The sequence below is a fragment of the Macaca mulatta genome, chromosome 7 (assembly GCF_049350105.2).
Source record: "Macaca mulatta isolate MMU2019108-1 chromosome 7, T2T-MMU8v2.0, whole genome shotgun sequence".
Lineage (NCBI taxonomy): Eukaryota > Metazoa > Chordata > Mammalia > Primates > Cercopithecidae > Macaca > Macaca mulatta.
This window is the reverse complement of record NC_133412.1, coordinates 164,597,187-164,619,117: the sequence shown is the minus strand read 5'-3', so window position 1 is coordinate 164,619,117 and position 21,931 is coordinate 164,597,187. Positions and strand designations below refer to the sequence as shown.

The following is a 21,931-nucleotide window of genomic DNA, read 5'->3' as shown; positions in this document are numbered from 1 at the left end:
TACCGCAGTGTGACTGTGGAAATGAATTCTTTATTCTAGTTCATTTAAATTTGAAAATTGGTACTCAGTTCAGTTGTAGGAAAACTTTTAAATGTGTTTGGAACAACGTGGGCATACAAGTCTACTTTTTCTTTCTTAAAAACTTTTTTTATTATTTTTTCTTAATCTCAGCATATTATACCTCCAACAAATGCACTTTTTCAACTCTAGATTTCATGAAATCTGGAAACACAAGTAATTCCAGTGAACATTTAGCATCTGAATTGAGATGTGCTATATGTGTAACATACACACTGATTTCAAAGACTGTATGAAAAAAAGCATGCAAAGGCCGGGCAAGGTGACCCACACCTGTGACCCTAGCACTTTGGGAGGCCGAGGTGGGCGGATTGCGTGAGTCCAGGAGTTCGAGACTAGCCTGGGCAACATGGTGAAACCCCGTCTCTACAAAAATAAAAATAAAAAATAAATAAAATATCTCAGTACATTTTTATGTCAATTATGGGTTGAAATGATTATATTTTGGTTATATTGGCTTAATTAAAGTTGAATATTTTCACCTGTTTCTTTTTACTTTTTTAAAGATGGCTAATAGAACATTTGAATTAATATGTCTCAATTATGTATATTGCTGGACATCCCTGGCGTCTGAGCCAGTTTTTGCTGGAAATGTGATTGAGGGTCCTTTAAGGGGACCAGTTAATGACTTGGGAGTAGCTCTGGCCATAGGATTACATCTTAGGAGAACCATGGTGTTTTGAAGGGAACAACTCAGAAAGACATTGTCTGTTCCTAAAACATTATTTCTTAATTGCACAAATGACACATGTTTCTTGTGGGAAAACTAGAAAGGACTGATTAGATAAAATTAAACATCCTGTTTTGGAAGGAGAACACATACATTTTCTAGCAATATTTCCAGCAGTGTTTTGCTTAGATTAACATTCGCATAAAAATAACAATTTGCATTTTTTGCAGTGACCTTCAGATTATTTCAAAAAACAAAACAACAAAACAAGATGATTTCACGTATTGCATCTCGCTTATAAACACGTTCACCCTGGTACAGGGCTGAGCTTGGATAAATGGCAGAAGAAAACAACTAGCCGAGAGTTAGGAAGGGGACTATGGCTGGTTTGCTGGTGATGACATTTTTCTTCCTCGAGTTGACTAGAACACTGGAGTGTGGTGTTTTTTTTCTTTTCTTTTTTTTTTTTTTTTTTTGAGATGTAGTCTTGCTCTGTCACCCAGGCTGGAGTGCAGTGGTGTGATCTAGGCTCACTGCAACCTTTGCTTCCTGGGTTCAAGCGATTCTCCTCCCTCAGCCTCCCAAATAGCTGACATTACAGGCATGCGCCACCACGCCTGGCTAATTTTTGTATTTTTAGTAGAGATGGAATTTTACCATGTTGGCCAGGCTGGTCTCGAACCCCTGACCTCAGGTGATCCGCCCACCTTGGCCTCCTAGAGTGCTGGATTACAGGCGTGAGCCCCCGTGCCTGGCCTGGAGTGTAGTTGTGAGGCTGGGAGGGAGCTATGTGACGGACAGGCTGATGCTGTTGGGCACCCTCCTTTCACTGAGTGAATTAGCTGGAAAGCAGATTTCACTGATTTTGCTGGTGTGTTTTGCCGGGGGTAGTAGGGCGAGGATGTTGGAACCCTTTGGTGAACTCATGAACTTAAGAGACAATTTTTTCACATTGACTTTTCCCGAGCCCTAAAGGAGGGCTGAGGCGGTTAAACAACTCACACTGTTGTCCAACGCATACAGATACTTACCAGCTGAAACATGTCTGAGAAAGCATTAGCCGTCGCTGACGCAGTGACGTGTGACCCTGGATAATGGAGAAATGTGATTTCCAGCATTGAGTGGAGGGGGGCTGGTGTGTTCGGGAGTGGGGTACACCTCACGGTTTAACATCCCCTCTGGCCGTGTGGACAGGAGCCATAGAAAGACAATAAGGAGGGACTCATGCCTCTCCCTGCATGCGGCCTCAGCCGTTCTAATCTGACCAGAGATGGTCTGAGATATGCACCCGGGCCATGTGGGTTGTGTAGTTATCCCCCTCTTCTTGAGAGCCAGTTAGCAGCATACTGGATATAGAGATTCCGCATGTTATGCAATAGAGCGACTTATGAAACTAGTTGTGTCTCAACAGAAACACTTTTTAAAGGCCTAAGAGGAGCATTCTTGGTGAAGAATTTCTACAGTGGCCACTTTTAGAATAGTTATGAAACCCACCCTCTTTTTTGTCTTCCGTAAAATTGGATTTTTTTTTTTTTTTTTTTTTATAGACAGGGTTTTGCTCTGTCACCCAGCTTGGAGTGCAGTTGTGCAACATCGCTCACTGCAGCCTGGAACTCCTGGGCTCAGGCAATCCCCCCGGGTAGCTGGGACCACAAGGGCTCAGTGCCACACCTAGCTGATTCTTAATTTTTTGTAGATACGAGTTTTTTCTGTGTCGCCCAGGCTTGTCTTGAACTCCAGGCTCAAGCCTCCCACCTCAGCCTCTCAAAGTGCTGGGATTACAGGCGTGTCGACCGTGCCCTGCCAGAATTGGAATTTTAAAATCTCCTTATTTGTGCATCTGGGCACAGAAGACTGATCTGCCCCGAGAAATTCTTAGGGGGATGTAAGTGGTACGCTGGGCTGTGAGCCAGCACGCTGAGGAGAGCCTGTACCCAGATGAGCGGGGGTGACTGATAGCTGATGCCTGGGTCTTCTTTCCAAGCCCATTGGTGTGAGGGCCAGAAGGCACCACCTCTGGCTGTGCAGAGCAGCTCTGCTCGCTTAGGAAGTCCATGCTATAAACAAGAGAAGTCTCCTCATTTATAACTTGTACCAAAGACCTGCTTAGTGCTGGATCCTGAACCATCAGATTAGAAAGGCTCAGTAGCACCTCTTTAATCTTTATTCCTTATTATTATTATTTTCTTTTTTGGAGACAGGCTCTCCATCTGTTCCCCAGGCTGGAGTGCAGTGGTGTGATCTCAGCTCACTGCATCCTCGACCACCCAGGTTCAAGCGATTCTTCTACCTCAGCCTCCCAAGTAGCAGGGATCCCAGGCACACACCACTTCACCTGGCAAAGAGAGCGTGTGTGTGTGTGTGTGTGTGTGTGTGTGTGTGTGTGTGTGTGTGTGTGTGTGAGAGAAGATGGGGTCTTGCTATGTTGCCCAGGCTTAGTCTCAAAATCCTGGTCTCAAGCTATCCTCTTGCCTCAGCCACCCAAAGGGTTGAGACTACAGGCGTTAACCACTGCACCTGGCCTCATTTTTTAATTGCACAAGTCATACAATAAAAATAAGGATATCTTTTAAAAAAGAAACATCATCCTGCTATCTGAGCGTGTCATCTATTGCCTTTTTTTTCCCGAGGCCTCTCTACCTATGCAGACATAACTTTAGCTTTCATTTTATTTTTTAAATATGCTTTTTCTTTTTTCATAACCCCATTAAATCCTTGTAGACATACTTTTTATTTGCTAACAATCAAGACAGAAATACAGTTAGGCTTTGACTTTCACGTTTGTTTGCATCTTACCTGCTCCTTGCTGTCACTATTAGCACCGTCGTCGTCACCACGGGATGGCTGCACACCCATCCGGGGGCTTCATTACTTGTAATTTACTTAATCCCTCTTTATTTTTGTTCCCGGTTCTTAATGGTATCTTTTCCCCCTTTGTTTCTGCAGGAAGTTCTCCAGCAGCTGATTGTAATGAATTTGCCCAATGTTTTGATGATTGGCAGAGACCCACTATCTGGTGAGTGAAAGCCGCTCCCTTCCCCCCCTGCGGTGCCTGGGCAGTGCCATCGGCGTTGGGCAGCTGCTGGCCGTCGAGCTCTGGCTGCCAGCTTGGGCCAGCACAGTGAAAACACATTATCATTTTGCTGAGATTTTAAAGAGTGGGTTCATTACCCTGAGGCATTCAGCCAAGGGCACATTTCTTCCTTAAGATTGAAGCCTCAGCTGGGCGTGGTGGCTCACACCTGTAATCCCAGCACTTTGGGAGGCTGAGGCGGGCGGATCACAAGGTCAGGAGATCGAGACCACGGTAAAACCCCGTCTCTACTAAAAATACAAAAAATTAGCTGGGCGTGGTGGTGGGTGCCTGTAGTCCCAGCTACTCAGGAGGCTGAGACAGGAGAATGGTGTGAACCCGGGAGGCGGAGCTTGCAGTGAGCCGAGATTGTACCACTGCACTCCAGCCAGGGGGACAGAGCAAGACTCCGTCTCAAAAAAAAAAAAAAAAAAAAAAGATTGAAGCCTCCCAGGCCGGGCACGGTGGCTCACACCTGTAATCCCAGCACTTTGGGAGGCCGAGGCGGGCGGATCACGAGGTCAAGAGATTGAGACGATCCTGGCTAACACAGTGAAACCCCGTCTCTACTAAAAATACAAAAACAAAATTTAGCTGGGCGTGGTGGTGGGTGCCTGTAGTTCCAGCTACTCGGGAGGCTGAGGCAGGAGAATGGCGTGAACCCGGGAGGCGGAGTTTGCAGTGAGCCGAGATCACGCCACTGCACTCCAGCCTGGGCAGAGAGCAAGACTCTGTCTCAAAAAAAAAAAAAAAGAGTGAAGCCTCCCAACCCCTCAGATGTGTGTGTAGAGGCTGGCGAGGCCACTGCCTTGTTGCTCCTGAGAAGATGAGTCTGGGTTTAGGTGCCTGAGTCATACCATCTGGTGGACTCACTTCCTGAGTAAGTGTGGAATCAACTGACACCATCAGGGAGTGTGGTACCTTAGACAGGAGAGTAAGAATCTCTTTAGAGAACGACATCTGTCTTCACTGGGGTCCTGCAAGGCTTCATTCATGCTCGGTGACGGAGCTCATTGATCTGTTTTATGTCTCCCTGCTGGACTCAGCTCTCCTGGTAGGCACAGGTTCTAGGTCCCTGCAGTCTCTGACACTCAGTGTGAGTTTGAAAGACTCAATGAGGCCCAGCGCAGTGGCTCATTCCTGTAACCCCAAAACTTTGGGAGACTGAGGCAGGAGGATCGCTTGAGCCCAAGAGTTTAAGACCAGCGTGGGCAACGTAGTGAGACCTCATCTCTAATTATAAAATGAAAAAAAGAAAGAAAAAACAAATTAAATGTCCTCCTGGCATCTTACAGAAAGTCAGAACTTAATCTCTGCCTGTCAGGTAACTTCCTGGGTGCATTACATGGAGTGATGCCTTGCGTTCCTTTCACCTTTGCGTGTGTTTACCTGCACCCATAGCTCGTGGACAGGAGTCGCAGGCCCCAGGGACAGACTTACTCTCACTGGCTAGGGCTTCCCTTGTTCTGATGGAGACCTTGTCATCATTTTGGAACCCTAGGTCTGGGGCCTCCTGGAATAGCTGAGGGATCAAGGAACACAGGAAAAGCCGCACCTGTAGGATGGCAATAGACCGTGGATCCTAAACATTAGAGGCGTTTCCAAAAGGGACTCAGGCTTCCCTCTGTTGGCGTCTCCTCACCCTGGCCTCACTGCAGCCTGGCCATCCCCTCTCCTGTCCATATGACAGTAACTAAAGTGGCCTTGAGACTTCAGAAGAGTTCACTGAGTGACCCCCTGAGGACATAGCTGGTGGGAGAGCAGTCCTCTTTTAGTGCCACCGCCCTGAGAACATCAGTGGCGGCTTCCTTGTTCCGTGGGGGCGCTCCTTCTGGGCTTCAGCTGGCTGAGGTGTCTGCCTTTTGTCTGTATGAGCCAGAAGGAAGAGCTTCCCTGGACCCCTGTTAGTCTTCAGTGCTCTGGCCTGTGGGCACCACCGCCTTACATGGGGACTCTGCAGAGGCCACCCCCGGTCCTCCTGGTGGCCCCTGACGGCAAGCGCCCTCCCCACTTCACGTGTCAGTAGCAGGGAGCCTTTGGTTCTGCTCGCTTGCCAGCTCTGTCATGGGGCCATGTGGGTTCCGGCTTTATTTCACGGCTCCTCCGGAGAAAGGCGGGATGCCAAATGCAGTCCACGCTGGCCACAGCCGTGGGCTCCAGGGTCGGGGGCACTCTCATGATTTCTGGTAACTTCAGGGAAGTGGAGCCTGTTTTGCTAAGCAGAACTCTGCCGCCTTCCTGGTTTATTTGGGGCTGGTGTTACGGGAGGAGGTGAGAGCGCTGCCTGTAGAGGTTGGCGGTAGCTTACTCCTGTTGTTCCTTCTACCCTGGAGACACTGGAGGAGCAAGAGAGGGGGACAGTGACTCCTTAGCAAGCCCACCCTGTGCTTGCCATTGAACTTGCATTAAAAGTTGAATGAAAGGCTGAGCGTGGTGGCGAGAGACTAGCTCTACAAAAAATAAACAAGTTAGCCGGGCATGGTGACACACACTCGTAGTCCTAGCTACTTTGGGAGGCTGAGGAAGACGGCTTAAGCCCAGGAGGTCGAGGCTGCAGTGAGCCATGATTGTGCCACTGCACTCCAGCCTGGATGACAGGCAAGACTCCATCTTTAATTAGTTAATTAAAATTTGTTTTTAAAGGAATGAAAACGTGCTTCTGTGGTGTGGCTGTGCCCATTTCTGTTTATAGTGAGAGAACTGAGGCTCCGAGGGTGTGGGTGCCATGCCCTTGACCAGTTGGCCTGTAAGCAGAGGGGCTGATTAGAAACCTGCTCTGTCCGTCCCCAAACCTGAGCTGCTTCGTCTGTCACACGTGGACATCCATGGGTTAGGTTTAACTGTAGGCGATTGCAATATTCAGCCTTTTTTGACCTATGAAAATGACCATTGTGTATGGTTGAACCCAATATTAAACACATCTTTCTCCCTGCCTTTTCTCACCCCTCCCTTCGGCTCTGATGTCACCTGCATAGCTTGCCCACCTTCCTGCTGGCGCTCTCTCTCTTCTCACCCCTGCAGGTGTCTCCCCTTCCACTGCCATCTGGAAGCCTGTCCTCTCTGCCCCGCTGCCATCAGGCACCTCCCAACACCACAGAGATTGCCCATGGGCAGAGAACATAGGTCCCCACCTCAGGTCTGCTGCCAAACAGAAACATCTGTAAAGATGTGGATGCTGATTTTTTTTAACGGCTTTATTGAGGTATCATTTGCATGCTATAAAATACACCCATCGTAAGTGTATAATTCAGTGATCTTTTTCATAAATATACAAAGTTGTATAACCCTAACCACAATTCAGTTTTTAGAACGTTAAGGGGAAGCTGGTTTTAGATAGTTGACAGGTGAATTGGATGTCCCTGGGACCCCCATGGTATATAATCAGCCCACGTGAATCAGCTGCTCCCAGCTCTGAAGGCGGAGTTAGAGAAACTGGACAGTGAGCGCCGGGAAAGGGAAGGACAGGAATAACTTACCCATCACCGAGGGCTCAGAGGGCCCCAGGCCGCGCTGACTGACATGCTAGACGGTGGCCTCAGCAGGCTGCACATGGAGGGCAGCGTGTCAGGGCTGGGGGACCGGGAGCTGGGTGCACAGATGAGTAGGTTTGACAGGAGTCCCAGGGTGCTCTGAGAGCAGAGGAGGCTGGCAGGGGACATCCACCAGCAGGAAGATGCAGACACCAGTGCTGGGGGCAGAGAGATGGATTTATGAAATAGCATTTTCAGTTTTAAATTGTAAAAATAGATGTGTGAAGCTTTTTTCGTTTCTTTCTAAACAAAGAACAAAGTTGGTGTTTTTTTAAATTTGTATGGTTGCCTAGGGTGGGGTGTGTGTGTGCTTTTTAACTAAATCTGTCCCCCTCGTGTGTCAGGGGCTTGCTTTGTACTCTTTTTGGTGGATGCTGACACTGTACTGTTATTTATAACATTTTTTATAGTTTGGGGCAACTTTTCTGTTTTGAGCACATAGCATCACAAGCTCCCAGATTCCAGATCCCAACAGAGCATCTGGTCCACCCGTTGTCCCCCAGCACACTGATACTAAAAGACCCTGAGAGTCTACGCATTTGTCCCCTCTCTCTGACCTAAAAAAGGGAGGTGTCACAACTTACAATTTTTCTGTATGTCTCACTTAACCCTCCCTCACCCATCAGACAGAAGGGTGTTCACTCTCTTCCTATCCTGGGTGGAAGTCAAGGACGGTGCAGTGACTATGAAACAGTACTTTGTGTACTGAAAATTGCATTTGAAATCTCTCCTCAGCCTGTCCTGGCCCAAACTCCTTACTCGCTTACGCTGTGTCCACCCCGGGACCGTCTCTGGGTTTCTGCTCTGATGGTGCTGTGGTTTTGCAGCTCACTCTCAGCTGCACCCATGCCCCTGCGGATGGGAGGGTCTGTCTGGTGCCTCACTGCTGTAGTCTCTGCCTCTCCGAGCATGGCCTGGGCTCTGGCTGGGCCCTGCTTGAACCCCACCCTCACTTTTATATGATGGCTCTTAAGCCGGCCCCTGTAGTGAGGCAGGATGCAGGCTTCTGGGGCCAGAGTGCCGTAGAGTGTCCTTTGCTTTGTTTCTCCTCCGCCAGTGCCTTCGCCTGGCATCCTGGGTCTACCCTCACTGCACCCCCAGAAGCTGAGCTCTCCTCTGCAGCCCTCCTCCCCACTGCCAGCTACCCTGCTTCTGCCTGGCTGCTCCCCAGGGCAGTGTCCTCACCCCTACCCCCTGCAGTCTGCTCCCAGCATGGCAGCCCGAGCAGCCCCCTGCTCAAGTCAGCCGACTGTCACTTTGCAGCCCGCTCTGGGCACTAGGGCCTGTGCGCCTGCCGGTCCCTCTGCCAGCAAACTGTGTAAACACCACCTGTGAGCCCCTGTTCAGTGTGGCCCCACCTGTCTCTCCTGCCACATGCCCCGTCTTCTTTGTCCCGCTCTGCTTTCCCTTCTCCGTACCTTTTGGCACCTGAGAATGGACGATACTGTTCACTTATTTTTTTCCCCCCTGTGGCATTGCATGCTTTTCCCCCGCTAGGGTACACGCTCTTCTGAGAGCAGGAATCCTGGGGTTTTTGTTGCTGTTGTCAGTGCATTCTAATGTCTAGAATGTAGACATTACATACCACCTGGCATGTAGTAGGTGCTCAGTAAATACAGCATCCATGCAGGGGGCCTGCCTTTCTGTCTTCCTCTCTCCTCTCCACTTGGCTCCCCCATCAAGCTGGGGCCCCCGACAGGCGTTACCCACTTGCTGTCACAGATAAGAAGGCCAGTTGTCGGTGGTCAGGGTCAAGTGAGATTCATTCTCTGCCCGGTACCGCTTGTCTGCCTCCCCTAGGCCTGAGATGACTCCCTGAAAACCACCTTCAGCATCTTGCCAGCTGCACGGCTATTAAACGTCTTCCGCGGTTACTGATGAGCATATTCTACAAGAAGCCTGTGAGAAGCAATAGCTCATGTCTGTGCTGTCTGAGCAGTGAGGGAGGATGCTGGATGGAGCTAGACCAGCTCTGGGGTCCCTCCAGCTCTGGCTTCTCAGCATCTTTCTCGGCAGCCAGGCCTGTCACTGTGCCACACGCACAAATAAAGACTAGATGTGTCTGACGGGAAGCCAGGGTGTTAGCAAATTACTTTCTGCGATGAATCACAGGACAGTTGTGCTGGAAGAGAGCACTGTTTTTTCTTCCAGGGTTTGTATCCAAGTATAATAGTGGTTTCCAGACTTATACATGGCTGATCCCACCGAAGCTGTTTAGAATGGAAGAGAACGAGCCTCATAGGTGCAGAAGCCCAGCCCAGAGAGTGGAGGAGCTCGCTCAGAGGCACACGGCGTGGAGGTCTGCATAGGTGAAAGACAGATTTCACACCATAAATTGCACAGATGGTTACTTTTGTGGACAGTCGGCCACTGGTTCCAAGCAAGAGGGTTACCATCACCGGTCTGCCCTGATGTTTCTTTTTTTTTTTTTTTTTTTTTGAGACGGAGTCTTGCTCTGTAGCCCAGGCTGGAGTACAGTGGCCGGATCTCAGCTCACTGCAAGCTCCGCCTCCCGGGTTCACGCCATTCTCCTGCCTCAGCCTCCCGAGTAGCTGGGACTACAGGCGCCTGCCCCCTCGCCCGGCTAAGTTTTTGTATTTTTAGTAGAGACGGGGTTTCACCGTGTTAGCCAGGATGGTCTCGATCTCCTGACCTCGTGATCCGCCCGTCTCGGCCTCCCAAAGTGCTGGGATTACAGGCTTGAGCCACCGCGCCCGGCTGCCCTGATGTTTCTTACATTCTAAATGCCAAGCAGGATTCCTGGGAGCCCTGGAGGAGCTGCGACTCCATATGCACACCCTACAGGGTCCTATCTGAATACCACTGGAACCTTTGAGAAGAGCCTTGGGGTTTCACTAATTGCTGTTCAGTGGCCTGGCCCTCTGTCCTACGTTTTCTCTCTCTTATGGTTACAGCGGGTGCGCATTCCTGCAGCAGAGGAGGCACCCCAAAGAAACAGGGTGCTGTGCACACAAAATGCTGTGACCGACCTTCCTTCTCAGCTGAGTGCAGGACTCGGCTCTATCTACTGCACCAGCTGAGGAAGCCAGAAGGCCCGACTTCTGACCTCCCCCAAATACAAGGCTGGAGCACCTTTTCATCCTTCCTCATCTTAGCTGGCTGCCCCTCGGCCAGAGGCTCTCAAAAGGAGCTCAGCCCAGGCCCCTCCTTTGGCTCCCCTCCGCTGGTGAGATGAACAGGCCACCTCAGATCAGGAAGCCCCCAGTCTGTGTTGAGGCAGGAAGGGGAGACAGGGTCCACAGAGACATTTATTCCGGGACAGAAGATGGTACAAGAACGTGCTTCACAGCCAGTGCAAGGGGGCTGATGCGTTCTGCTTGGGCAGGTCAGGAAGGCTTCCTGGAGGAGGCAATATCTGGGCAAGGCCTCAGACAGAGAAAGCGAGGAAAGGTGTTCTAGGTGGAATGAGCTCAGGGGAGTGCAAGTTGCTGGGAGTCCCATGAGGAGTAGCAAGCCTGGGGCAGGGAGGAGGTCTTCTGTGACAGCTGAGGTTTAGGTTTCATGGGCCAGAGGAAACAGACCTCCTGAAACTCCTTGGAATTTAATATTTAACCCTCTCAGTATTGATTTGCTCTCCTGCCGTCGTGTCCTTGGAGTGCTTTTCAGATCCCATGGAAACATCTCTTGCAGCCCACACGGCACAGCCCTGCCTTCCTTCAGGGGGCCCCCGGGAACTTGTGAGGGCTGGGTGTGCCCGAGGCTTGCTGACCCCCACCCTGGCAACCCAGGCACAGGCTCAGAGTCCGGCTTGTGGGGAGCCATCCTCCTGCTGAGATTGTGCTTTTAAAACTCAAGAGCCCTGTCTTCCCGGCCCTGCGGCCCTCCCAGTCCTGCCCCCGGCTCCATCCTGCTCACCGTGTGGTGTGGAGGCTAAGGGTCAGCCACTCCGGCTTCATGAGCCATTCTTGTGTTCTTTTCCCCTACCTCTGTTGGTTTTATTTTATTTCTCCTGGCCATAATTCTCTAATCCTGTGTATAAATGTACGTGTGTGTGTGTGTGTGTGTGTGTGTGTGTGTATATATTACATATATATATATATAAAATTTTCATATCTGCAAAAAGTTTGGGGCCTTTGAATGGGAGGGAAGAAATAAGAAAAAGAAAACTAATCTTGCAGGCATTTTGATTGTTCTAAAATTTCCTCTTTCATCCTTGAGAGAGAAGGTTCAGAAAAGCAACCAAATGCTGTTTCAAACTACCCCATTTCCATCCTGCTTCTTTGCTTCTGTGCTGCTTTTTGTATCCAGAAACGAGGTCTCCAGTCCATGTGCGGTGCTGGGGCACTTGGGCCGGGAGCTGAGGCTTTCCTTTCCCAGGAAGCTGCAGAGTTTGGCTGACACCAAGCCCAGCTGAGCGTCACAGCACGGCCCACACGCTGGCCTCCGAGCACCCGCGGATCTGCCTGGAGACCAGACTTTGTTAGTAAACTTCCTGGCGATGGCCTGGGCACACAGAGAACGCACCGCTGGCTGCGACAGCCACACCATGGCTTCCAGCAGGCCTGCTCTCTGTGGCCGCCGCCGTCTGCAGAGGAGCGAAGAGATGCTGTTTGTCAAAGGTCTTTATGTTTGAGTTTTCCACCTGGCGGTTGGGAGGGACCCTTTCCCAGAGCATCCCCTGCCTGCCCTAGCTCCTCGCCCCCTCCCAGGGCAAACGCAGGTCTCAGGCTGCAGGCTTGTGGCTGATTCTACTCTTCTGGTATTCAGGTGTTTGGTGCTGGGAAATGAATTCGCGCTGTCAGCTTCTGCAGCCGTGGCAGGCAGGTGGGGTAGGAGGTCATTTTTGGGGTGAGGGTGCTCCGAGGGGCTGGTATTTCAAAGTGTTCTACACGACCTGGGGCCAGCTGACGTCTGTTGTGCATGGTGGTGCTGGGGTATCTGTAGGGGTGGGACAGACTTGATACGGGCAGCAGAGACACACTGGGGTAAAGGGCCACTGGTCGGGGTGCCCCGGGAGGCTCCTGCACCATTCCACACAGGCATGCAGCTTAGCGCCTGCCAGAATCCATGTTTGATAAACGTGTGTGCCTGGTTGTGTTAATGGTGGGGGCACATGTGGTGACAGGAGGATTTCACAGGGTCGCTCCCCAGAATGTGAGCCCCTGTGTAGAGGCGCCTGCCTCCTTCCCCGTGGGTGGGGACACACATGATGGAGCATCCCCGTGAGCCCACCCACAGGGAACTCTCTACCTCTAGTATTCCTGGGCAGTGCCTGGGAAGTACCCCTGACTGTTATAATAATGAACAGCTCTTCCCGTTGTAAGCTGAGGCCTCAGGAGGGCCCTGAGAGCTGTGCCTGCGTGAGTGAGTGTGGGGGTGTGCCTGTGCACTGCGGAGACACGACAGGGTTGTGTTGGATGCACCGCTGTTTCCAAATCACTGTGACAGCCTCGTGCGCATCCTTATGAAATAACTCGTTTTTAAGTACAAAACCAGGGAAAGCAGTCAGTGGTTCACACCAGCGTATAAGCCAGAAGAAAAGAGAATGTAGAATCAGTAAGCACACGTATGTGCCGTGGAAGAGAGAAACTGAAACTGTTCTCTTTGCTGTTCTAACCCAGGTACTTGATGCTAACGGTTAACCTCACTCAGTCAGCAAACGCTGGTTAACTAACCTGCATGGGATCACAGGGATCAGAAGTGAAACCACATAGCTCCCTGCTTTAGAAGGAAACATAAATAAGTTAGGAGGTGGTAGGTGGTGGTGGACCCGGGAACAGATCTTAGTTCTGTGACTCAGCCTTTCTGAGCTACATCCTTCTGTTTCTAAGATGGAGTCATCATACCGTCTTCAGGGGATTGCTTTCAGAATTAAGTCATGTGGTAGCATGCCGTATATTAAGGTGCCGTGATGGTGGTTTATAGGAGGAAAGGGCAAAGTTACTCTACGGAATACAGTCAGTCCTTCCAGGTTGTGAGGGTTAAACCCTGAGCCTGGCTGGTGATTTGCAGGTCCTGGGCCTCTGTGGTTGTGGGGAGCTGAGTTAGCAAGACAGAGGAATCAGTTTCACTGCTTTATCTCTGACCCCTATTCATCTGTGGACAGGAATCACTGTGCCTTCGACCCCAGCAAGAGCAGAGGGTATGCAGTTTGGAGCAGGAAAGGCTCCCTCTTCGACAGGGATGCTTGCCTGCCATTGCTTAAATCCCCAGCTTCATACCTCAGTCATCGTTTATACACAACAAGATTTAGTTCCTGTGTCCAGAAATCAGAAAGTGTCTTTTGTCTGGGCGTGGTGGCTCACACCTGTAATCCCAACACTTTGGGAGGCCGAGGCAGATGAATCACTTGAAGTCAGGAGTTCGAGACCAGCCTGGCCAACATGGTGAAACCCTGTCTCTACTAAAAAATACAAAAATTAGCCAGGCGTGGTGGTGGATGCCTGTAGTTCCAGCTACTTGGGAGGCTGAGGCAGGAGAATCGCTTGAACCCAGGAGGTTGAGGTTGCAATGAGCCGAGATTGCACCACTGCACTCCATCCAGCCTGGGCGACAGAGCGAGACTCTTATCTCAAAAAAAAAAAAAAGTGTCTTCTGAACACGTGCATGGCTGCATCTTAAAGAACCAAAGAGTGGAGTCAAAAAGGACTCTTGAGGTTATATACCAGTCATGGAAGGAAGATAGGTTTTGTTCCATGTGTTAACGTCCATTAACTGGTAGTCTGTGGAGTGCTGTGTTCAGAACGATTCTGAGGCCTAGTTCCGCCCTGAGTCAGAAAGTGCTGTGATTGACTAATCATGTCTGCCATGGACTCAGGGCTAGCAAGTCGGGGAGTTTTCAAACCATGATATAATGCACATTTTAGAGGATGATGTATTTTAATTGTCCAACTACTTTTCTATCCTCACCTCTGCACTTAGAAACATGTGCTGTCTGGCGGTTTCCCTTCTGTTTTGGAAGCTTATGACTGTTAACATCTGCAGCTTTCTATATAGCTTATGTTGGCCTGTCTGTCTGCATTGCGTTTTTACTAAGATAGGCTGGGGTGAATTTCTTTGTGTCAAGACTCCAGGAAGCAGGTAGTAAGGTAGGTTTTTCGTAGACTCAGCTATTCATTCAGGAAGTCCTGGGAGTCCCCGGGGGTTCTCCTATACTCGACAGTGTGTAGTTGTGTTAAGTGTGGAGTGTGTCCTGTCTGATGTTTCTTGATCCCCGCCCCCAGTGGTTGCTTGTGACTTTTTCTGGTGTAGAAATCCACGTTGTTTTATAACCTGCCCCCATTTCTCCCTCTGAACACCAGCTCGATAAGTGTAAGCGCAAAGCACTTATAATTTGACAAGCAGTGTGCTCTCTCACCTCGTGGCCTTCGCACATGCTGTTCCCTGGGCCTGGAAAGCCCTACCCGACAGGTCTGTCTCCTCCTCATCTGTGGAACTCAGCTCAGAGGTTATTCCCTTTAGAATCCTTGCCCTGGGCCTTGCTGCAAATTAGAAGTTCCTTTCTTGGGTTCCCGTAGCACTTATCAGCTTTCAGATTGCTGGTTTGGCTCCCAGCACATAGTAGGGACTTGGCAGGGAGCTGTCTGTAGGTTTGTTTGATCTTGGCCTGCTTGACTGTGTCACTGAGCCAGTCCTACTGGCAAGGACCCAGGAGGGAATCTTCTGCTGTGTTTTGAAACTATTCAAAACCCACAATCTGGTAGATTTGTGGAAATAGCGGTTTTTCTTACGACTGAAATCCTGAAAGAAATTGGGCATCGGCTTCTCATGAGAAATGAGGAAACTTCTGCTCCCCACCCTGGGCACTTTAAAAAAAAATTTGTAGGAATCTGTAGGGGTTGGGATCACAGGATGCATTTGTTATAAGCAAATGTTTCTATTTACTCAGCCTGGTGAGAACGAGCACTGCTCTGCTTCATTTGAATGAGGGCAGAGGTGAATTTCTTAGTAACCTGTTCATCACCAAAGAGTTTATTTTTTTCCTAGGAATATTTTTCTAAACTTAATTCTCTATGTTTAATGCCTTTTTTCCTCCTGTTACAAACCTTAGCAAACAGGAATCCATGCTTTTCTAACCTGTGCTGTGGGTCAGATTGAGTGTTTTCTTGATGTCTGATGGGTGTTGGGATGAATGAGGGAATGAATGAACTCAGGGTTGTCATGGTGCGTGATTGCAGGGTGCTGAGGGAGTAGAACCCTTTGCTCTGTCACCGAGCAGCCTCGGAGTGTTGTTTTTGCGATGTTGTTGTTTGTTTGTTTGTTTTGGAGACAGGGTCTTGCTCTGTTGCCCAGGCTAGACTGCGGTGGCACAGTCAAAGCTCACTTTAGCTTCAACCTCCCAGGCCCAGGCGATCCTCCTACCTCAGCCTCCCAAATAGTGCACCACCAGGCCTGGCTAATTTTTTTTTTTTTTTTTAATTGAAATGGGATCTTGGTTGGGCGCGGTGGCTTACGCCTGTAATCCCAACACTTTGGAAGGCCAAGGCAAGCAGATCCCTTGAGGTCAGGAGTTTGAGACAGGCCTGGCCAACATGGTGAAACCCCATCTCTACTGAAAATACAAAAATTAGCTGGGCATGGTGGCGTGCGCCTGTAATCCCAGCTACTCAGGAGGCTGAGGCAGGAGAATCACTTGACCTCAGGAGGCAGAGGTTGCAGTGAGCTGAGCTTGCACCACTGCACCCCAACCTGGGTAACAGAGTGAGACTCCATCTCAAAAAGAAAGACTGGGCACAGTGGCTCATGCCTGTAATCCCAGCACTTTGGGAGACTGAGATAGGTGGATCACGAGGTCAAGAGATCAAGACCAACCTGTTCAACATGGTGGAACCCCATCTCTACTAAAAATACAAAAATTAGCTGGGTGTGGTGGTGCACACCTGTAGTCCCAGCTACGCAGGAGGCTGAGGCAGGAGAATCGCTTGAATCCGGGAGGCAGAGATTGCAGTGAGCCGAGATTGAGCCACTGCACTCCAGCCTGGCAACGGAGCGAGACTCCCATCTCAAAAAAGGAAAACAAAAAAGGGGAAAAAAAAAAACAGGGATGGTGGGGGGTCTCCGTATGTTGCCCAGACTGGTCTTGCACTCCTGGATGTAAGCGATCCTCCTGCCTCAGCCTCCCACAGTGCTGGGATTACATGTGTGGGCCACTCACCTGGCCTCAGAGTGTAGTTTTGAGCCCTCCAGTGTGTGAGCAAGGTTTCTGCTCTCTTCCTTGCTCTCAGAACACCATCAGTGAGCTTCTCCAGCCCTTTTCTCCCTTTTAATTTGCTGTTGTAATCTGCTTTGGGCTGGGGAAATGGGTCACCAGAGTTGTCTAAATGATTCTACAGTGTGATGTAATTAGTTCCTTTGGGGACTTTGCTGTGAATAGAGTACATAAAGATTTTCTGTGCAAACCCTGACTTCTGTTTAGGCTAATCTCAGACCCTTAAGTGCTTTCTTAGTGTTTCGGCTCCTCTGGTGGGTACAGTACCTGGTGAGTGGCCTTTCAAAAAGTGAGTCTCGTTGTAGGAAGACAAGCCAGTGATGGCAGGGAAGGGTCTGTGCCTCTTATATCTAGCATGGGCATGCGATGAGCCCTTGCCAGTGATCTGTGGGCCGACAGAAGGGAAACGGGGAAGTGGGTGACTTGGGCCGAGCCGGCAAGCACTGTCAGAAAGACTGATTGGAGGCTTTGTTAACACTCATGTGGGCATTCCCTTTTCTCTCTCTCTCTCTTTTTTTGAGACAGAGTCTCCCTCTGTCACCCAGGCTGGAGTGTAGTGGAGTGATTTCAGCTTGCTGCAACCTCCACCTCCTGTGTTCAAGTGATTCTCCTGCCTCAACCTCCCAAGTAGCTGGGGTTACAGGCACATGCCACCACGCCTGGCTAATTTTTGTATCTTTAGTAGAGTTGAGGTTTCACCACGTTGGCCAGGCTGGTCTCGAACTCCTGACCTCAAGTGATCCTCCCACCTCGGCCTCCCAAAATGCTGGGATTACAGGCATGAGCCACCACGCCCAGCCCCTTTTCTCTTTATCGAAACTAAAGTTAAGTGGCTGATGAATAGCTCCGTGTTAATAGGGAAGTGAGTCACTGTGGTGATATTTATTCTGTGGATTAGAGTGTCTTGGGCCAAATAAAAGATCTCAAGTAAAAAAAAAAATAATACTAAGACTTTGAGAATTTTTCCATTTCAAATATTGACGAATCTCTAAACTTACTAGCAAGAGAAGGATTTAACCTTAGAAGATTGCTTTGCAACGCTGAGCCTTTTTCTCAGGTGTGTCCTCCAGAGCAGGAAAGTGGCCTTTAGACCCTGTGGCCCAGCCCACCAGTCTCTCCCTGCCCTGCCTTCAGGCTGGGGGGCGGCGTGTGCTTCTGGTTCAGCGAACCCCCAGTTCCCAGTTCTGAGGCTTGACAGTGATGTCATTATCTCAAGGAAAGCCAATTTTAGCTATTTCTCAGTCGAGGGGTCTTAGGAGGAGGTCGCATATTCATTCACTACTCGTACTCAGGGATCTGAAATGAACCACAGCATTGGTTCTCAGGACGGTGGTCTGGTTTTTTCATCCCAGCAGTTTTTGATACTTTGGGCCACTGTAGCCTAGTGTGTGAGTTGGTTAAGTCTTTCAAGAGAAGAAAGCTCTTTCTGGCATATCCTTTCTTCCTCAAATACAACAGAATATAACAAAAAAGTCAGAACATATAGATTTTGTTTTCTTTTTTCTTTTTTCTTTTTTTTTCTTTTTTTAACCTGAAAGGGAACCCTGCACATTACCCAGGCCATTTTATAGATGTGGTAACTGAGGCTTGGAGACAGAATATGGCTTGTCTGGGACACACAGTTCCTGGGTGACCAAGCCTGTCGTCTCAGCCCAGGTGTTGTGCTGCCGTTTAAGTGTTTGAGATAGATAAGCAGGTGAAGATGCATTCAGCCTCAAGCACAATCAAAGAGAGCTCAGAATGACGAAACAGGATTTTTGGCCTGATTGACAAAGTTGAGAAAGAGTGGTAGGGTAAATGCTGGTCAAGGGTAGGAAAATGGGAATCACCACATATGTCCCATGGTGAAATGGTAGAGCCTGTCTGCAGGGCAGCTTGTCAATACGAAAAGCTGAAAAAGGGAATGCATAAAGAATTAGCTACCATGATATTCTTTTTTTTTTTTTTTTTGAGGTGGAGTCTCACGCTGTTGCCCAGGCTGGAGTGCAGTGGCACGATCTGGGCTCACTGCAAGCTCCACCTCCCAGGTTCACGCCGTTCTCCTGCCTCAGCCTCCCAAGTAGCTGGGACTACAGGCGCCCGCCACCTCGCCCAGCTAGTTTTTTTTGTATTCTTTTGAGTAGAGACAGGGTTTCACCATGTTAGCCAGGATGGTCTCGATCTCCTGACCTCGTGATCCACCCGTCTCGGCCTCCCAAAGTGCTGGGATTACAGGCTTGAGCCACTGCGCCCGGCCTGCTACCGTGATATTCTTTATAACATTGTTTAGATTGACTTATTTTAGGGCCGGGCACGGCGGCTCACGTCTGTAATCCCAGCACTTTGGGAGGCCAAGGCGAGCAGATCATGAGGTCAGGAGTTCAAGACCAGCCTGGCCAACATGGTGAAACCCCATCTCTACTAAAAATACAAAAATACAGGCGTGGTGGCAAGCGCCTGTAATCCCAGCTCCTCGGGAGGCTGAGACAGGAGAATCACTTGAGCCCAGGAGACAGATGTGGAAGTGAGCCAAAATTGTGCCACTTCACTTCAGCCTGGGTGACAGAGTGAGACTCTGTCTCAAAATATATATATATATTTATATATATATTATATATATTTATATCTATATTATATATTTTTTATATCTATTATATATAAAAATTGAACCTCTGGAAGGGGATTGGTTGAGTAAGTTAGTGGCCTTGCTTTACAAAGTAAGTATGTAACCATCAAAAAGGTGTGGTGGCTCACACCTGTCATCCCAACACTGAGGCGGGAGGATTGCTTGAGCCCAGGAGTTCAAGACCAACCTGGGCAATATTATGAGACCCTGTCTACAAAAAGTACAAAAGTTAGCCAGGTGTGGTGGTGCACACCTGTAGTCTCAGCTACTCGGGAGGCTGAGGTGGAAGGATCACTTGAACCCAGGAGGTGGAAGCTGCAGCGAGCTATGATTGTACCACTACACCCCAACCTGGGCAATAGAGTGGGACCCTGTATCCCAAAAAAAAAAAAAAAAAAAAAAAAAAAAAAGGATGTCTTTATGTTATCTTATGGAATTTACTTTAGAATACTCCAGCCAAACAAACTTACAGAGGGAAGGAGGAGGCAGGTAGAGTGAGAGGTGCAGAATGTTGATCATGTGAGGCTGAGTGTATTGTGGAGGTTCGTTATACTGTCCTCCCGGGTCTGTTTGGAAATTTGCATGATAAAAAGGGGACGGTTGTATACAGCCTTATTTTAGTGTCGACTCAGTATTTCCTATGGGAGTTGGTCTCTCCCATTGTGTACTTTGCTTACCTGATGCGCTAACAAGGGATGCTGATGTTACGGTTCATTAATTACCACGGGGAGATATTGATGACATATTTGAATGGAATGGGGCTTCAAATAGTTATGTACAGAATTCTCATTTGGTTTAAAAAGTAAATAAGGCTGCGTATGGTGGCTCACACCTGTAATTCCAGCACCCTGGGGAGGCCGAGGTGGGCAGATCACTTGAGTCCAGGAGTTTGAGACCAGCCTGGGCAACAGGGCAAAAACCCGTCTCTTCAAAAAATATGAAAATTAGCTGGGCATGGTGGTATATGTCTGTAGTCCCAGCTACTAGGGAGGCTGAGGTGAAAAGATCGCTTGAGCCTTGGGAGGTCAAGACTGCAGTGAGCTGTGGGCCTGCCACTGCACTCCAGCCTGGGTGACAGAGTGAGACCCTGTCTCAAAATAAAATAAGTAAATAAAGCCTCACATGGAAGATCGATGGAGTGCGTATACCTAAGTGAATGTCACAGAGTAGAGAGATGATTTTTTTTGTTTATCTGATTTTTTTCCCCCTACAGTAAACATGTCACTGAAATTGTACCAGCAGTTGAGCTGAGTTAAATGTGTTGCTCTCTTGATCTAGGGAAGAGCATGGAGGAAATCAAGAAGGTGCTGCTCCTGGTGCTGGGCTGTGCCGTCCAGGTAGGGATTGGGCAGGGCTGCAGCAGAGGGAGCTCCCCCAGCCTTCTCATACTGGGTTTGTGGGACTGGAACCAGCCCTTAGCTTAGGGGGGAGGATGCGCCTCTCAGTCCAGTATGACAGAAGAGACCTCTGGGTTCCTAGAAGAAAGCGGCCATTGTTTTAGGTGGCAGCTGTTTCTAGTACCAGGGCACCTTGGGCAGGAGGCGAGATGGGGATCCCTCAGGCCAGGGTACCATGAGCAAATCGTCCCCAGTGTAGGAACTGCTAGAGCAAGGATCTGCAAACTACACCCTGTGGGCCAGATCTGACTTGCTGCCTACATTTGTAAATAAAGTTTTATTGGGCCGAGTGCGGTGGCTCATGCCTGTAGTCTCAGCACTTTGGGAGGCTGAGGTGGGGGAGGATGGCTTGAGGTTGGGAGTTCAAGACCAGCCTGGGCAACATAGTGAGACCTTGTCTTCAGAAAAAAAATAGAAAACATTAGCTGGGTATGGTGGTGCATGCCTGCCGGCTACTCAGGAGGCTGAGGCAAGAGGATCACTTGAGTGCAGGAGTTTGAGGCTGCAGTGAGCCATGAGCATGCTACTGCACTCCAGCCTGGGTGACAGCGAGACCCTCTCTCAAATAAAGTTTTATTGGAACACAGCCTTATGCCCGCCTTTACATATTGTCTGTGGCTGTTTTCCCACTACAGCGACAGAGCTGGGTAGTTGTGACAGAGGCCAAATGGCCCACAGAGTCTAAAATATTTACCATCTGGCTTTTTACACATGAAGTTTGCCACCCCCTGGCTTAAACCAGGTGTTCCCTGTCTTTACGTATTTAAGAATCACCTGGAGAGCTTGTTTAAAACGAAGCGTTCTGTGTTCCACCCTGGTCTTTTCAATCTCGGTGGGGGCTTACGGATGGGAGGTTGAAGAACAAGTTCCCCAGGTGATTCTGATGTAGGTGGTCCCGGCGACCACTAGAGACACATCAGCGTAAGGGCTGGCAGGAGGACAAGAGCGTTCTTAGTTATGAAGAAGCCCGGGGTGGGTGGTTCCTTTTGAAACTGTCATTCTGTGGCCGTGGTGGACTCAGCTTCGCCCTCACTTGAACAGTGCTTCCATTAACACATGTAACCCTCCACAGTGTGAGAGGAAAGAGGAGTTCATTGAAAGAATCAAACAGCTGGACATTGAGACCCAGGCTGGCATCGTGGCCCATATCCAGGAGGTAGGTGCGTGGCCTCGTGGAGGGCTCAGCTGTGCACTGCTGCGCCCGTGGTAGCCGGGAGGCAAAACTTCTCTACGAGTGGAAACGTTTAAAGAATACATCACCCATTACGATTTTGCTAATCTTAGGTTTCAGACACCACAGGCACATTGATTCTGTTTGGAAAGATAGCCATCAATCAGCCAGCTAAAATAAAATGAGGGTAAAAATAAAAATTAAAAAAAAAAAACACCTCAATCAAGTCGTCTTTTGT

At 49.3% G+C, this 21,931-nt stretch overlaps 1 protein-coding gene across 7 annotated transcripts in view; it reads left to right on the top strand.

Annotated features, from left to right (window-relative positions):
- CCDC88C (coiled-coil domain containing 88C) overlaps window positions 1-21,931 on the top strand; it is a 149,756-nt gene that overhangs the window by 55,410 nt on the left and 72,415 nt on the right. For all 7 annotated transcript variants that reach the window (XM_077941623.1, XM_015144375.3, XM_015144377.3 and 4 more), the window contains 3 exons: window positions 3,695-3,764; window positions 20,404-20,462; window positions 21,595-21,678. In XM_077941623.1, the coding sequence (XP_077797749.1) occupies window positions 3,695-3,764; window positions 20,404-20,462; window positions 21,595-21,678 (213 nt within the window). The remainder of the gene's footprint in view (window positions 1-3,694; window positions 3,765-20,403; window positions 20,463-21,594; window positions 21,679-21,931) is intronic.